Below are 18983 nucleotides of genomic sequence, written 5' to 3' on the forward strand. Positions count from 1 at the left end.
GAATTCCATTAATTCCTATTGAGGACTGCTTTTCTGAGGAGTGCCAATATAGCCGATCTGTGGCTTCGAAGGCCAATGGATAGCATCTGCAATCCAGGGTTTATATATATATATTTATAATTTTTACATTTAATCTTATTTAAGTATGCAAGCCAGTTAAGAACAAATTCTTATTTACAATGACGGCCTACACCGATGCTTGGCCAATTGTGTGCCGACCTTTTTATTTTATCTTTATTTAACTAGGCAAGTCAGTTAAGAACAAATTCTTATTTTCAATGACGGCCTAGGAACAGTGGGTTAACTGCCTGTTCAGGGGCAGAACGACAGTTGTACCTTGTCAGCTCGGGGGTTTGAACTTGCAACCTTCCGGTTACTAGTCCAACGCTCTAACCACTAGGCTAGCCTGCCGACCTATGGGACTCCCAATCATGGCCGGATTTGAACGAGGGTGTCTGTAGTGATGCCTCTAGAGATGCAGTGCCTTAGACCGCTGCGCCACTCGGGAGTCATTGGTATCTGCCCTCATTGGCTAGAATGGTCCCACCTGATTTTGCCTCCTCCCAACTGCCTTCTATTTAAAAGAAAAAGAAGGGAAAAAAGTATTTTCATTGTTAGAGCAGACACTTGACTAGAGTATCTTGTCAATTGAATGCATACTCTGTGGTATAGGCTACTAGAACTATCAAAGACGGTTTAGAAACTCTGTGGTACTTTGGTATAAAAACAATGCCCACTGCAGTCCGTTCCATCGAGATTCACCAGAGTGCCACCTTTTAGAAGTGTCCGATACACTTTCCGTGTTTATTAAAAATGCCATATTCCTCCGCGGGGTCAGGGAGTATAGTTTTTTATATGGATGTTGCATTTAATTGAGGGCGGTTTAAGATTCATAATACAACTGAAAATGTTAAAATCATATTGGTAACCATTACCTCTCCAAGTGTATCTCTTCGATATATGTAGCAATATGTTGGACCTATATTTTTCGGAGTCCACTAGGAGGTTATTCGGTGTCGCTTTAAACGTGGCCACTGTAAAGAGAGTCACCACGATATAACTTATATATTTTTTTTACATTAAAGATAGAAGTAGTCATTTAGCCACCGTCCGTATTTTTATTATAGTGTAGAAAAAAAAATGTTTTTATGTTTTGCTAAACTCTTAGGTTAGTCTTTCCGGCTTGTCAGCTCGCTCTACTCTGTGGCGGCTGAAGAAAAAAAGAACCAGTTGGCAAGCGAAGCGAACGCTCGGAGCCAGCAGCAAACTAGCCATTTCATCGTTTATTTTTGTCGTAAGCATTGGCTTACTTGTGAAGATTGTTTCGTTTTATCCTAAAGACTGTTTGGAGTTTGTCTGCCTTGGATTACGGATATTACACATTTTCCCTGTATTAAACATTAACTGTGCTAGCTAGCTAAACATTTTATTTGTGCGACGACAGCTGTCATTTGGAGAAGGAAAAGTGATCCGTCATGCGTGTGCAATGAAGCTGATTTCTACTGGATTTACATTTTAACATCCTTCAAATGGGCGACGTTAACGTTCAATATTTGAGAACTGCGGTGGTATTGCCTTAGTAACTAGTGTGGCCACCTAGCTTGCTACTTATACTTATCGTTGGACAGAAGACAGCTAGTTAGCTGGCTATATCATTCATTCAGCCTCAAATACACTAACTACAAAGTGATATAACTATAGCAATATCGCTTACAATTTTGGACATGAAGAAAATAACCTACTATTCATAGGGTTGAAAGGTAAGTTGTCATATCTACCTTGGTATTTCATCATGTACTCGGTAGCTAGCAACGTTATTTTCCGGCTTTGCAGCGGTCTGTGCTCGAAGGTTTTTGTCGCCGCCTTGTTTGGTCCGAACGTCCAACACAACGTTCGACATTACAGCAGCGAATCAGCCAAACTATCAGTATTTTCTGCTTGAAAATTAATTATTAGACACGTGAATACTTCAGCTGTGGCTAAAATACAAGGCCAACGTGTCCTTTGGACCACCTATGCTGTTGCTTCTGAACATAGTGTAATGTTATGTAGTTATCTAACTAGGTAACGTTGGCTAACCTCGTACCTGTGAACTACTAGCTAAGTTAACGTTAGCTAGCTATAGTTGTCCAGCTAGATAACGTTGGCTAGCAACAGTTATGATCTCGGTATGCATTTATTTTATTAGTGGTCTCATACCAAAGAAAATGCTAACGTTAGTTATCGAAATTTAGCAACCTAACTAGCTAACTTTGAGTAGCTAACTAGCAGGCTAGTTGATTTGCTAGCCAAAACCTTTGATGCACATGCTAGCTTGGTACTGTAGTTAGCTAGCTAACTTAGTAGGCAGCTGTGGAATCGTGAGTGACTTGACTTTGAAGTTGAGCATATTATAAAAACCCAAGCCAGCCAGCCTATATGTCAACTAAGCAATATGTTGATGTTTACCAACGTTAACTGGGTCATTGAAATGTGCGTTTAGTTAGCTATTTAGCTACGCTAGTCGTTTAGCTAGCTGGCTAGTGGCATCCCATTTGTCATATATTTATGCATTTATCAGTTGATGTCCCCGTGTGTCACATTGTATCCCACCAATTGGGATATCACCAGTCTTACTAGTATGCACATCCTTCTCCTCATTTGCAATGTCATGTAATAGCCAAACAAAGACTACAAAGCACCTAGCTAGTATTGCTAGCTAGATTTGGCTGACTTGAGCATGCAGTTGCTTTGTGCTCTAGTGTAACAAAGGTAGCCCACTTGTCTTGGGGTCCCAATTCTGCCCGCTGCCTTATGAAACAAAAGTACTTTAATACTAATATAGTATTTGTGTTACAAATGAATGAAACATTGATTAACTTTCAATTACATATGTTTACTACAATTGGTCACCACACTTTTGATTCCACTTTTTAGCCTGTCATGGATCCACTTCACCATCCACCTTTTGGCCATTCACTTGTGCCTTTCGTAATTGTGGTTGTTGGCTAAGTAGGGCTATAGTTTGCATGGGGACCAGATGGGTGGATTTATAAATCCACCAACCTCTGGGACATTATTGTTTGTGTCTGAAGATGGTCCTCTCTTCTTAGGGACTCTACAAGTCAGAATGTTGAATAAAATTACATGAACTTACACTGCCGGTTGTCTGTGTGGTCGGTCCTTTTTCGGGTTGAAGTTTTGATCTGAAGTAGTGCATTCAGATCTGTCATGCAGCATGCGCACACGATGTAAATACATGCATGCGACACAAGCATACTGGCCAAGCTTGTGCAAGTGGTTACATGGTTGTGTGGATGCTTCAGGTGATAGAAATGTGTACTTTTATTCAACATTCTGGCATGTAGAGAACCTTAGAGGAATGTTTCCAGAATCAAACACTATTGTCCCAGACATTGGTGGATTTAGAATTTCACCCATCTGGTCCCCAGGCAAGGCTATAGTGAACATTCGTCTTTCCAGAATTCATATATGTCATTGATGTGTTCTCAATGTTTACATGTTCAAGCTGGCTGTCAAGCCTATTGCTCTGTAACCAGGCAGGGGCACAGAATGTATCAGCCTACTTGATTGTGTAACACAAAGACCACATTAACGGCCGCTTTGATTGCGTTGTAAGAATGGTAGCTAGACGGTAGGTAATTAGCTTACCAAAAACCATCCGGTCGGGTTCACATTGCGCAGCAGCCTAAACAATTTCGGACAACCCCAAGCTCACTGAATTGCTGTAGTGAATTGCTGTTGGCTACACTACATCTAGTCCTAGCACGATCTTCTCACACAATAAAGACCGTGTTGGACAACAACAGAGGGCAAATATAGGTTCACAGTCTTGGAAAAGGCTCATCTCGCACAGGTAGTTAATTAAAATCTTAAATTTAGTGTGAGGTCCCCCGGATGATGCAGAGCAGGATACAGTGCAGTGGAGGGATGGATCCGGTAAAGTAGGCTAGTTCCAGGAAGAGACCGTGTCTCATTGGCAGCTTGATTTCCTGGTCGTTCCATGTTATTTCAGCAAGCCGTGATACCCACCGTCTGATTGTTCTGAAATCATTTCTGTAGTTAAACAAGATAATTATAGTACGCATGAATTAAAATGGACAATTTCGGTTCAATTAATAATTTAATATATTAATCCTAACATCCAATTTTGACCATATCTTTTTCTAACATAAGACATGAGGAATCCAAAGAAATTGTCAAACTACCCACGGAAACCCCACATCCCATACCAACAACGAGTATATATAAGTTCTTTATTTCAGACAACTAGTTCAGAGTATTGTTTTTTCATCCTCTAATCATGTATTCTCAGTGGATTTGGTGATGTTTTTTTCCACATGTTCAGAGAAATTAGTAATTTAAGTACATTTTTTCCTTCATCCTGATATTACCAGGTTCTGACCACTAGATGGTGCTGTTCCTGCTATTTGGTGATAACATATATATATATATATATATATATATAACTGCTCAAAAAAATAAAGGGAACACTTAACACAATATAACTCCAAGTCAATCACACTTCTGTGAAATCAAACTGTCCACTTAGGAAGCAACAGTGATTGACAATACATTTCACATGCTGTTGTGGAAATGGAATAGACAACAGGTGGAACTTATAGGCAATTAGCAAGACACCCCCAATAAAGGAGTGGTTCTGCAGGTGGGGACCACCGACCACTTCTCAGTTCCTATGCTTCCTGGCTGATGTTTTGGTCACTTTTGAATGCTGGCGGTGCTTTCACTCTAGTGGTAGCATGAGACTGAGTCTACAACCCACACAAGTGGCTCAGGTAGTGCAGCTCATCCAGGATGGCACATCAATGCGAGCTGTGGCAAGAAGGTTTGCTGTGTCTGTCAGCGTGGTGTCCAGAGCATGGAGGCGCTACCAGGAGACAGGCCAGTACATCAGGAGACGTGGGGGAGGCTGTAGGAGGGCAACAACCCAGCAGCAGGACCGCTACCTCCGCCTTTGTGCAAGGAGGAGCACTGCCAGAGCCCTGCAAAATGACCTCCAGCAGGCCACAAATGTGCATGTGTCTGCTCAAACGGTCAGAAACAGACTCCGTGAGGGTGGTATGAGGGCCCGACGTCCACAGGTGGGGGTTGTGCTTACAGCCCAATACCGTGCAGGACGTTTGGCATTTGCCAGAGAACACCAAGATTGGCAAATTCGCCACTGGCGCCCTGTGCTCTTCACAGATGAAAGCAGGTTCACACTGAGCACATGTGACAGAGTCTGGAGACGCCGTGGAGAACGTTCTGCTGCCTGCAACATCCTCCAGCATGACCATTTTGGCGGTGGGTCAGTCATGGTGTGGGGTGGTATTTCTTTGGGGGGCCGCACAGCCCTCCATGTGCTCGCCAGAGGTAGCCTGACTGCCATTAGGTACCGAGATGAGATCCTCAGACCCCTTGTGAGACCATATGCTGGTGCGGTTGGCCCTGGGTTCCTCCTAATGCAAGACAATGCTAGACCTCATGTGGCTGGAGTGTGTCAGCAGTTCCTGCAAGAGGAAGGCATTGTTGCTATGGACTGGCCCGCCCGTTCCCCAGACCTGAATCCAATTGAGCACATCTGGGACATCATGTCTCGCTCCATCCACCAACGCCACGTTGCACTACAGACTGTCCAGGAGTTGGCGGATGCTTTAGTCCAGGTCTGGGAAGAGATCCCTCAGGAGACCATCCGCCACCTCATCAGGAGCATGCCCAGGCGTTGTAGGGAGGTCATACAGGCACGTGGAGGCCACACACACTACTGAGCCTCATTTTGACTTGTTTTAAGGACATTACATCAAAGTTGGATCAGCCTGTAGTGTGGTTTTCCACTTTAATTTTAAGTGTGACTCCAAATCCAGACCTCCATCGGTTGATAAATTTGATTTCCATTGATCATTTTTGTGTGATTTTGTTGTCAGCACATTCAACTATGTAAAGAAAAATGTAATAAGAATATTTAATTCATTCAGATCTAGGATGTGTTATTTTAGTGTTCCCTTTATTTTTTGGAGCAGTGTATATATAGTGCCAGTCAAAAGTTTGGACACACCTACTCATTCCAGGGTTTTTCTTTATTTGGACTATTTTCTACATTGTAGATTTAATAGTGAAGACATACAATCTATGAAATAACACATATAGAATCAGAAACCAATAAAGTGTTAAACAAATCAAAATATATTTTCTATTTGAGATTCTTCAAAGTAGCCACCCTTTGCATTAGTGACAGCTTTGCACACTCTTGGCATTTTCAGCCAGTCACCACATGAGTCACCTGGAATGCGTTTCAATTAACAGGTGTGCCTTGTTATCAGCTCATAAGTGAAGCGAAACGACAGTCCATCATTACTTTAAGACATGAAGGTCAGTCAATCAGGAAAATTTCAAGAACATCAAGCGCTGTTTTGAATCTGGCTGTCATGAGGACCGCCACAGAAAAGGAAGACCCAGAGTTACCTCTGCTGCAGCGGATAAGTTCATTGGAGTTAACTGCACCTCAGATTGCAGCCCAAATAAATGCTTCACAGAGTTTAAGTATCAGACACATGAAGGACACCAATATGAAGAAGAGACTTGCTTGGGCCAAGAAACATGAACAATGGACATTAGACCAGTGGAAATCTGACCTTTGGTCTGAGTCCAAATTTCAGATTTTTGGTTCCAACAGCTGTGTCTTGTGAAATGCAGAGTAGGTGAACGGATGATCTCTGCATGTGTTGTTCCCAATGTGAAACATGGAGGAGGTGGTGTGGGGGTGTTTTGCTGGTGCCACTGTCAATGGTTTAATTAGAATTCAAGGCACACTTAACCAGCATGGCTACCACACCATTCTGCAGCGATACGCCATCCCATCTGGTTTGCGCTTCCTGGGACTTTCATTTGTTTTTCAACAGGACAATGACCCAACACACCTCCAAAGGTTATTTGACCAAGAAGGAGAGTGATGGAGTGCTGCATCGGATGACCTGGCCTCCACAATCACCCGACCTCAACCCAATTGAGATGGTTTGGGATGTGTTGGACTGTAGAGTGAAGGAAAAGCAGCCAACAAGTGCTCAGCATATGTGGGAACTCCTTCAAGACTGTTGGAAAAGCATTTCAGGTGAAGCTGGTTGAGAGAATGCCAAGAGTGTGCAATGGTGTCATCAAGGGAAAGGGTGGCAACTTTGAAGAATCTAAAATATATTTGTATTTGTTTAACATATTTTTGGTTACAACATGATTTCATATGGGTTATTTCATAGTTTTTATATCTCCACTATTATTCTACAATGTATAAAATAGTAAAAATAAAAAACCCTTGAATGAGTAGGTGTGTCCAAACTTTTGACGGGTACTGTATATTCATACACACACACACACTACATGACCAAAATTATGTGGACACGTGCTGGTCGAATATCTCATTCCAAAATCATGTGCATTAATATGGAGTTGGTCCCCCCCCTTTGCTGCTATAACAGCCTCCACTCTTCTGAGAAGGCTTTCCACTGGATGTTGGAACATTGCTGCAGGGACTTGCTTCCACTCAGCCACGAGCATTAGTGAGGTCAGGCACTAATGTTGGGCAATTAGGCCTGGCTCGTAGTCAGCGTTCCAATTCATCCCAAAGGTGTTCGATGGTCAGGGCTCCGTGCAGGCCAGTCAAGTTCTTCCACACCTATATCGACAAACCATTTCTGTATGAACCTTGCTTTGTGCACAGGGACATTGTCATGCTTGAACAGGAAAGGGCCTTCCCCAAACTGTTGCCACAAAGTTGGAAGCACAGAATCGTCTAGAATGTCATTGTATGCTGTAGTGTTAAGATATCCCTTCGCTGGAACTAAGGGGCCTAGCCCGAACCATAACAAACAGCCCCAGTCCATTATTCCTCCTCCACCAAACTTTACATTTGGCACTATGCAAACCCAGATTCGTCTGTCGGACTGCCAGATGGTGAAGAGTGATTCATCACTCCAGAGAACTCCTTTCCACTGATCCAGAGTCCATTGGCGGTGAGCTTTACACCACTGCAGCCAAAGCTTGGTGGTGATCTTAGGCTTGTGTGCAGCTGCTCGGCCATGGAAACCCATTTAATGAAGCTCCCGACAAATAGTTATTGTGCTGATGTTGCTTCCAGAGGGAGTTTGGAACTCGGTAGTGAGTGTCGCAACCGAGGACAGACTATTTGTACTTGCTATTTACTCACACCTGGTCCCATTCTGTGAGCCTGTGTGGCCTACCACTTCGAGGCTGAGCCGTTGTTGCTCTTCACTTCACAATAACTGCACTTACAGTTGAACGGGGCAGCTAGGGCACAAATTTGACGACCTGACTTGTTGGATTATGACGGTGCCACGTTGAAAGTCACTGAGCTCTTCAGTAAGACCATTCTACTGCCAATATTTGTCTATGGACATTGCATGGCTGTGTGCTTGATTTATAGAACTGGCAGCAACAAGTGTGGCTGAAATAGCTAAATCCACTAATTTGTAGGGTTGTCCACATACTTTTGTTTAGACCCCCCCATTGTTAAAGAGAGACTTCACCTAAATTACAAAATTACATTGGTCTATTGTTTAACTGGACACTATTTCAAATGCTACCTTATTAGAATTTGTGGCATAAATCCAATGCAATGCAATTGTAGCTGTATTAGCATTTTGGCGCTTCGTATCCAAATAATCTATAAGTAACGTCATTGAGTCTGTTACACAATATATCTTTTGATATTTTAGATTTGGACATTAAGTATGAACATGCTAATATACAGTGGGGCAAAAAAGTATTTAGTCAGCCACCAATTGTGCAAGTTCTCCCACTTAAATAGATGAGAGGCCTGTAATTTTCATTATACAGTGGGGCAAAAAAGTATTTAGCCAGCCACCAATTGTGCAAGTTCTCCCACTTAAAAAGATGAGAGGCCTGTAATTTTCATCATAGGTACACTTCAACTATGACAGACCAAATGAGAGAAAAAAATCCAGAAAATCACATTGTAGGATTTTTTATGAATTTATTTGCAAATTATGGTGGGAAATAAGTATTTGGTCAATAACAAAAGTTTATCTCAATACTTTGTCATTGCCAACAACGGGTATATAACAGAGGTCAAACGTTTTCTGTAAGTCTTCACAAGGTTTTCACACACTGTTGCTGGTATTTTGGCCAATTCCTCCATGCAGATCTCCTCTAGAGCAGTGATGTTTTGGGGCTGTTGCTGGGCAACACGGACTTTCAACTCCCTCCAAAGATTTTCTATGGGGTTGAGATCTGGAGACTCGCTAGGCCACTCTAGGACCTTGAAATGCTTCTTACGAAGCCACTCCTTCGTTGCCCGGGCGGTGTGTTTGGGATCATTTTTTTTCCTCATTTTGTCTGTCATAGTTGAAGTGTACCTATGAGGAAAATTACAGGCCTCTCGTCTTGGCTGACTAAATACTTTTTTGCCCCACTGTATATGAATACTATAAATTAAAATGGCCAATTTGGGTCCAACCAATTAGCTTAATTTCTCTCAACAAAACAATATTGCAGGAATGTTACTAACAGAAACCATTTCAGAACAATCCAGATGGGGGGTGTCAATTGTCTCTTTGTTCTTTTTGAGGTGGAATGACCCCTCAACTGTCTGAGGGGAAAGGTTGTCAGACGTGCCCTTCGAAAGACAGGAATAACATCTTTAACAGACACAGTAAGACTAAAGCTGAGCTGAAAAGTCAATACAAATGACTTTTTTTTGTTCCCAGTGTTTCTCACAATAAAACAAATAGGCCTACTGGTTTACAGTGTCTTGTCATACTGTTAAAATATGATACAGAACAGAACCACAGTGGAGAAAACTAACTAATCCACAGGGAAGTAAACATAGAGCATGCTTATTTCAGTGGTAAGTACAGGAAACTTCAGAGGCTGAAGGAGAGGAAGGCAAGAACACAAGCAAGGCATCGAAGGACGAACGGTCATCCAGACAGAGACAGATCACAGCGTGGTGGTAGGTAGCTCAGGAAAGGACAGAGTAGTTACATCGATAACACTCAAGAATAGGTTGAATGTTTCTTCAGCTGAGAATACCTTTTTTAAGGACACCTAGAAAGGTCAGAGGTACATTTTAGGCATTTCCTCAACAGTAGCATATCTGGAAAAATGGGATCTTTAGGAATTGATTGTGTTCAACATTTCAGGCAATGTGATAAATTGTCCTGAAGGACAGCATGTCTTATTCACATACTGATTCCAAAGTACATCAAGTAACCTATGTATTTAACCAGGCATGATTGTCTACTGATACCACTCTCCCCATCTCTTCCTTCCATTGAGAAGAATGTCATCAGAGGATAAGACTGTGGAGCCCTCTGACCAGGGACCCTCGCTGCCCTCTGTTAGTGCAGGGGCCACGTCCACAGGAAGTCCTGCCCAGACAGACAAGCGCCCCAGGGGCAGACCTCGCAAGGATGCTGCCACCACCATCGTACCCCAGGCTCCACCCACAACTACATCCAAGACCAGGAAGAAGTATGTTGTTTACCCTCCATTTCTTAACAATTGCTATTTATCATAAGACGCCTGTGAATGTAGACTTTCTCTCATGTACAGTAGACATAGACTTGCCTAAGTCATCACAACAGTCTTGTGTGCAGTTAGCCTGCAGTTTGCTTATCTGGTTGGAACTATGAGCTAGTGGCTACTCCGCTGCCTCAAAAGCTTTTAAAACATCACACAGATACTATCCAAAGCATCAGGCAAAGATCTCATTTAGCGGATGCTGTTATCTAGAGCTATTCTGCATGCTGAACAATGGTATAAATCCAGGAAACTTGAGCACACAAGCTTTCCCAGGTTTTATTGTATGCAGCAGTACCAACCGGCCTCCTTCGTCATTTCCATGGCAACGCATAATGCAGCTCAGGGAGCCCTGCTGTGTATTATGATGCCTACAAGGTACCTTACTCTCTGCTCACACACTCCATATACTCAATATCCTAATATGTTGACCCCCAGATGAAATTAGTCAATCAATCTATAATCAAAATGATATGTTGAGCTGAGACCATTCTGGTCTCGGTCACATTAGCTGATAGGTTGTTTGGTGGGAGTGGATAGCATGTCATTGGTCCCATTGTTTTACAGCATGCAAGGGATCAAAGGAATACATAGCCTAGACCTGCTATCTATTGTTTGGTTGTATTTCCCAGAATGAGCTGACCCCTGGGACGGTGGAGGGAAGTATGCATTATTACTAGGACTGTCAAACTATTATAAAATGTGTAATTGAGCTAATAGCAGGATTCGCTGTGATTCATCTCAAATTCTCAATTTGCTCAAATTGAACTGCAATTTAAGATTCTTTACACAAAAACCATTACAAGACTCTGTCTTGATTTTATCCAAAGTAACGGTTAGCAAAATCGGGTAAATTGATAAAGCACACTTTTTTTAACTGCAATGTCAACCTGTTTTGATATTGCATTGTTTTTAGCTGCATAGATGATGTATTTCAAGTTTTCAGTGTATTTTGAACGCTATCAGATAATGCGATTAATCACGCTAAATATTTTAAATTATTACTGATTATGCATCTCAGGCAGCATCCTTAAATGAGGGGGAGGGGCTGCTTTCGGTATATACCCCAGGTTATTTATTACCGGTATGTTGTTTTTGCAAGGACAATAAGATGTGAAGTGTTCATATCAGGAGAATTAACATATTTATTCTAGAGCTAGTGATATTGTATTGTCTTTGCGACATGTATCAACCGGGCACTATTTTGCAGTGGTGGAAGAAGTACTAAATTGTCATACTTGAGTAAAAGTAAAGATACCTTAATAGAAAATGACTCAAGTAAAAGTGAAAATCACCCAGTAAAATACTACTTGAGTAAAAGTCTAAGTATTTGGTTTTAAATATACTTAAGTATCGAAGTAAATGGAATTGCTAAAATATACTGAAATATCAAAAGTAAACGTATTAATAATTTCAAATTCCAGACAACACAGTTTTTCTTGGATTATTTATTTATGGATAGCCAGGGGAACACTCTGACTTTAATTTACAAATGAAGCATTTGTGTTTAGTGAGTCCTCCAGATCAGAGGCAGTAGGGATGACCAGGGATGTCTCTTGATAAGTGTGTGAATTTGACAATTTTCCTGAAAAAATGTAACAAGTACTTTTGAGTGTCAGGAAAAATGTATGGAGTAAAAAGTACATTATTTTCTTTTGGAATGTAGTCAAGTAAAAGTTGGCAAAAATATAAATAGTAAAGTACGAATACCTCAAACTACTTAAGTAGTACTTTAAAGTATTTTTACTTAAGTACTTTAAACCACTGCTATTTTGATGCAAATTACTGTTATAGATACAATAGGCATCCCTTAGAACAGGGGTATTCATCTCTTGGCCTACTTGGTCCAGAGCCTCTTGGTTTTCTGTTCTACCTGATAATTAATTGCAACCACCTAGTGTCCCAGGTCTAAATCAGTCCCTGATTAGAGGGAAGATGAAAAAATGCAGTGGAACTGGCTTCAAGGACCAGAGTTGAGTTTGAGGGCCTTTAGAAGTTAGAAATTGTTTGATTTCGAGACCGGGTTGGTTGTCATCCACCATTTCAGTCCCGAACAGGGAATCCATGCCAGGTTTTCTTGTCAGCTCCCTGATAGCTGGAACTACTTACAGCATTATTTTCACTCCTCTTTTTTTCTCTCTCTCTTGTTGGGGATCATGGAGAGAAGTTGCAGAGGGGATGGGGAGCTGGATGTTACAGTCCTTTAGGGTGTTTTGACATTTAACGCTGCAATATGTATCTTTTTGGACCACCTGACCAAATAAACATATAAATGTGAGTTATAGGTCTGTCATTCTTATTGAAAGCAAGTCTAAGAAGTGGTACATATGTTCTATGTGCGATTTTCTATGCTTCCCGTTCTTAAAGGTGCAATATGCAGAAATGGCTCCGCCATTTCCTGCTTTCAAAAATGTGTATAGTTTGCCTAATTTCAGTTTGCAACAAAACAAGCAGTGCTTTGTGTAGGGAATCATTGTACCATCTAAACCGCTGTGAAATATCTTTTAAATAACCAAACATTTTGTATTTCCAGCTGTTTGAAGCTGGTGTACAAAACAGAAAGTAAAAGATGCAGAAACAAAACTAAACAATGGGAAGCGTGGAAGTAGCGCACATAACTTATCTATTGCTTCTTAGACTTGGTTTCCGATGTATAACTCACACTTCTATTTGAATTTGGTTGGGTCGCCAAAAATGTTACATTTAATTTTCTTTTTTTGCATCTTCTACTTTTGGTTTTGTACACCAGCTGAAAATACTATATTTTGGGGTATTGAAAATATATTTCACAGCAGTTTAGCTGGTACAATGACTCTCTACGCTATACATTGCTTGTTTTGTCACAAACTGAAATGTACATTTTAACAACCACAAAATGGTGGAGCGATTTCTGCATATTGCACCTTTTAAAGAAAAGTCAAAAGAAAAGGCTACACGAGAGCATATGGACACCACTGTAGGCACACCACGCTGGGAATGGTCACAGACAGGGTTATGATGGTATGAAGTTGCGTCTGCTTAGTCTATATGTCAGATACTGTTATGTATCTCCTGCTCATCATATAAAAATACCTTGGTTAATAATTAGGTTGCCCTGGTAATTGTGGAGAAGGTGATATTCATGCCAGTGTAGTGATGTCAGATCAGATGCATCAGCTACTTAATAGAGGGTAACTTTATGGTTTGTGTGTACTACCTATGATCTGAATATGGCTGATATCAGACAGCTGGACTGTCCTTAAACAGACGTATCTCTCTGCTGCAGACGTTGTTGGGCACTAGAGAAGCCCCTTACCGCCTCCCTCCTCCCAGACAGAGAGGAGCTTGAGATGTCTTGGAACAGTGATGCATTTTTAATCCTGGTGTCAGCTACTCTACACCCCGTGCCGTCATCACAGGGATGCTCCTGCCCCTTGGCTTGGAGGTTTTCCCCTTTAACTGTAGGTTAGAACATTATGGATGGAGCTCTCATCACTGTGCTTTATTAGACCTGGGCCTATATTGGGCCTTATTGGCCCCTTGCTTAAATATTTGTGGCCATGACTAGGCCTCGTTTTTGGAAAAAGATCAGGGCTCTCTAGTATCTTCATTAATCATGTATTGATTTGGTATTTTCAGTTAGTGGTTTTTTTTCTTCATTTTTTTCCTGCCCACGCAGAAGCTTGAACTGTGTCTTTTAGGCTTCCATCTTGTTGCTTCTTATCTGGAGTGGGAAGTCATCTGGAGGGAGGAGTTGACTTGGCATCTGTCCCATTGTGATTTCTCTCTCCAGTGGCATCGAAAATTACCCCCCCTCCCACTGCATCCTCCCCACTACCCCCGAGAAACGCTGGCTGCTCTCATTTGGAGTGTTTGCTCTTGAATTTAGCAGGCCCACTGTGCGTGGCGCTGTTTAATTTAATCCATGACAATTATCACCTCGACTCGACATGGTGGCTCTCAGATTGGGTTAAAACAACTCCTACTGGAGGACGCTGACACGGACAGATCTCTCCTCTGCTGTGTGTGTGGTGGGCTTCATTGATGTGTTAACTTTGCTTTCCAGACAGTTGGTTTAAATGAAAAGAGGTAAAGGTGACGTCACCTTGGTTGCAAGTGTCAGAGTTGTGGCTGTAGCAACTGTCTGTGTGTCTTCAACTCTGCCCTAGTGTCACTGACCGCTAGGATGCCATCATTTTCATCAAAAGTGACGTAGCCTAGAAAACAAGTGAGAGGTGAGGAGTGGGAAAGGCTAGATGATGTGAGACATGTAGTAAAGAGAGCCGTGTGGATTTCAGAGCCGCTCAACAGGAGGTCAAGTCAGATCTGAGTCAGGCCAAATTCCATTTATAGCGGTCATACAAGATCAAACAATTCTGACATTTCTGCCCTCTGCTAGGCAGCCTAATGGTTTTAGCCTGACGACATGGGTGTGTATGATTTGGTGACATTCTAGCCTATGTCTGTAGGCCCCTCCATAGACCCCCAAATACTGGTATGGACAATAATAATACAACTGACTGGTTCAAAGATCATTGTCCTCCTTCTGTTTGTACTACTGCAGCTGCAGCCATATGGCATTTCTGCTCATTTACAGCTTGTCGCTGTGTGTAGCACAACCTCTGTCCATATTACACCTCTCATCATCCAGATTGATCATAGGATGTTTGTGTTAAGCATAAGTCTGTAACTTCTGCTTGTCCATAACATAAACCCACCTCCACCAGGGGCCCTCTGTTCACAACGTTCGTTGACATCAGCAAACCGCTCGCTCAACGCCATACACGTGGTCTGAGGGTGTGAGGCCGGTTGGACATACTGCCAAATTCTCTAAAACGACGTTGGGAGGCGGCTTATGTTACAGAAATTAACATGAACTTCTCTGGTGGACATTCCTGCAGTTAGCATGCCAATTGCGCGCTCCCTCAAAACTTGAGACATCTGTGGTATTGTGTTGTGTGACAAAACTGCGAATTTTAGAGTGTCCTTTTAATGTCCCCAGCACAAGATACACCTGTGTAATGATCAGGCTGTTTAATCAGCTTCTTGAAATGCCACACCTGTCAGGTGGATGGATTATCTTGGTAGAGGAGAAAAGCTCACTAACAGGGATGTAAACAAATATGTGCACAACATTTTAGAGAAATAAGATTTTTTAAAGATTTTGTGTGCATATGAACATTTTCTGGGCTCTTATTTGAGCTCATGGGACCAACACTTTACGTGTTGCTTTAACATTTTTGTTCAGTGTATATTGAAGATAATTGAAAGTCGGGAGGGAGAATCGTGCTCCTCCTCCTTGCCCCCTCCCTTTTTCCTCTTGCCCCCTCCCCACACCCCCATGCCCTCCATGGTACCAGCAGCTTGCACCAACACATACCACTCTGCTTTGCCTTGCCCAGCGGCCTGAGTGCCTCCATTAAGAATCAGTGACAGCTGTGACTGTATTTAACTAATTCATGATCAACTCCCACCAGCCTCCTAAGGGAAGCCAACACAATAACTTTTCTATTTTTCTTCATCTCTCTTTTTCTCCCTTTTTCCCCCTCTTTTTCTTGCTCTCTCTTTCTCTCACTCTCTTTCTCTATTCAAAGTGCTTTATTGGCATGGGTGATATATGTTTACATTGCCAAAGCAAATGGAATAGACAATAAACAAGGGAAACATTAGTAAACATTACACTCAAAGGTTTTTAAAAAGAATATAGACATTTGAAATGTTATATTATTGGCTATGTACAGTGTTGAAACAATGTGCAAGTAGTTTAAGTATGAAAGGAAAAATAAACAGATAAATATAGGTTGTATTTACAGTGTTGTTTGTGCTCCTCTGGTTGCCCTTTTCTCATGGCAACGGGCCACACATCTTTCTGCTATTTCGCCTGACCGATATGGGAGTTTAACAATGTTTGATATGTTTTTGAATTCTTTGTGGTCTGTGTGATCTGTGGGAAATATGTGTATTTAATGTGGTCATACATTTGGCAGGATGTTAAGGAGTGTAACTGGCCTCCTGAGTGGTGCAGTGGTCTAAGGCACTGCATCAGTGCTAGCTGTGCCGCTGGAGATCCTGGTTTGAGTCCAGGCTCTGGCGCAGAAGACCCATTGGGAGGTGCACAATTGGCCCAGCGTCGCCCGGGTTAGGGGAGGATTTGGCCGGCAGGGATGTCCTTGTCCCATCATGCTCTAGCGACGCCTGTGGCGGACCAGGTGTACGGTGTTTCTTCTGACACATTGGTGTGGCTGGCTTCCGGGTCAAGCGGGCATTGTGTCAAGAAGCCGTGCGACTTGGTTGGGTTGTGTTTCGGGGAAGTATGGCTCTCGACCTTCGCCTCTCCCGAGTCCGTACGGGAGTTGCAGCGATAAGACAAGACTAACTTCCAAGTGGATACCACAAAATCGGGGAGAAAAGATTTTAAAAACAGCATTCCAATTTGCTCAATTTTTTTGTTGATTCTTTCCACTGTGTCAAGTAGTTGTCTTTTTTTGTTCTCATAATATGGTTGTCCTGGGGGTCTGTTTGTGTTTGTGAACAGAGCCTCAGAACCAGCTCTCTGAGGGGACTCTTCTCTACATTAGGGCTTTGTGGTGGAATGTGTGAACATTACTTCCTTTTAGGTGGTTGTAGAATTTAACCGCTCTTTTCTGGATGTTGATAACTAGTGGGTATAGTCCTCGTTCTGCTCTGCATGCGTTGTTTTGGGGTTTTGCGTTGTACATTAAGTATAATTTAGCAGAGTCTCAATTGGGTGTTTGTCCCATTTTCTGAATCCTTGGTTGGTGAGTGGACCCCAGACCTCACAACCATAGAGGACGATGGGTTCGATAACTGATTGAATTATTTCTAGCCATATCCTAATTGGGATGTTGAGTTTTATTTTCCTTTTGATGGCAGCCTTGTGGAAGTTAGCTTTGGTGTTGATGTTTAGGCTGAGGTAGGTGTCATTCTTTGTAGGTTCTAGGGCAACAGTGTCTAGATAAATATTATATTTGTTGTCTTGGTTACTGGACCTTTTTTGGAACACCGTTATTTTTGTCTTATTGAGATTCACTGTCAGGGCCCAAGTCTATCAGAATCTGTGCAGAAGAGCTAGGTGCTGCTGTAGGCCCTCCTTGGTTGGGGACAGAAGCACCAGATCATCTGCAAACAGTGGACATTTGATTTAGTAGGGTGAGGCCGGTTGCTACAGACTGTTCTAGTGCCCTCACTAATTCATTCTCTCTCTCTCTCTCTCTCTCTCTCTCTCAGGGGGCGTACCAGAGGTAGAGTGGTTGTGGAGGAGGAGGACAGCAGCATGGACGGGACGGAGGCAGCCGCCTCAGGGAGCCCCCCTCAGGACACAACAGGTCAGTCACACCCCCCCCCCCCCCCGTGAGACCTAGGTGGTCACCTTTAGTCCTGTCTATTTTGGTCTTGACTGCACTGGTGAGTGGTATGGAACTCCAGCTGAACTCAGAGCGTACACATCCTGACTGACGAGAGTATACAGATATACAGAGAGTGTTTCTGAAAATGCATACTACCGTGCTCCGAGCATGCAAATTTGGAGCACGGGAGAGTCCCAATCAAAGTATGCGAAATGGCGCACGGCGGGCGCTTCTCAAATATATATTTTGAAGCATTGATGCTTCAACGGTAAGTATGTAAAGAAATATGAAGCAACCACATAAAAAATGACAAAACGTTTATTGAAATCAATGGCAAACATTATTTGAGCGGAAGCGAGAGGATATACAATAACTTTGGAATGAAATGTTGCCTACAATATTTTATCTTGATACGTTAGTAAATACATGCTGTGTTAATGTTACCTGCCTACGTACCATAGATAGCAAGCCCATAATAAGTCAATAGGGCTAACAACTAGTACTGTTAGCTTGCCAGATAGCCGCGAAGAATTGTTAGCTAGCTACCCACGAAGAATTGTTAGCGAGCTACCCACGAAGAATTGTTAGCTAGCTACCCACAAAGAATTGTTAGCTAGCTACCCACGAAGAATTGAGCTATCTTGCATAATATTAGTTTTTGGTCATTTTTGCCTGTTAAAACCTGTTAAGCCTACCCCCTACTTTTTCGAACATTCTGTTAAAAATCGCGCAACATTTCAGCGTCCTGCTACTCATGCCAGGAATATAGTATATGCATATGATTAGTATGTGTGGATAGTAAACACTCACGTTTCTAAAACTGGTTAAATCACGGCTGTGACTATAACAGAGCGTGTGTTTCATCGAAAAGCGCAAGAAAAACTGGTCACTGAAAACTGAAAAAAATATCAATGCGCCACTTGCATGTATTGTCCTACAGCTTCCACACGATGTCGCCAGTCTTGTCAATTTCCTGGGAGTTGTTTCTTGGTCAAACGAAGAAGAGAGACCCCATTCCATCCGGTCTCCGACAGGAAGTTTTGGAAGAGAGATTTCCGAACATGATTTGAAGACGTGGAGCTATTG

General features: G+C 42.3%; 1 protein-coding gene across 7 annotated transcripts in view; it reads left to right on the top strand.

Annotated features, from left to right (window-relative positions):
* Positions 1-753: 753 nt before the first annotated feature.
* Positions 754-18983, top strand: part of LOC110530401 (histone-lysine N-methyltransferase 2C) — a 139275-nt gene continuing 121045 nt past the window's right edge. For all 7 annotated transcript variants that reach the window (XM_036986029.2, XM_036986030.2, XM_090182397.1 and 4 more), the window contains exons 1-3: positions 754-1760; positions 10312-10503; positions 17779-17876. In XM_036986029.2, the coding sequence (XP_036841924.2) occupies positions 10313-10503; positions 17779-17876 (289 nt within the window). In that variant the 5' untranslated portion in view covers positions 754-1760; position 10312. The remainder of the gene's footprint in view (positions 1761-10311; positions 10504-17778; positions 17877-18983) is intronic.

This window comes from Oncorhynchus mykiss, chromosome 8 (assembly GCF_057628025.1).
Source record: "Oncorhynchus mykiss isolate SJ-2025 chromosome 8, ASM5762802v1, whole genome shotgun sequence".
NCBI classification, from domain to species: Eukaryota; Metazoa; Chordata; class Actinopteri; order Salmoniformes; family Salmonidae; genus Oncorhynchus; species Oncorhynchus mykiss.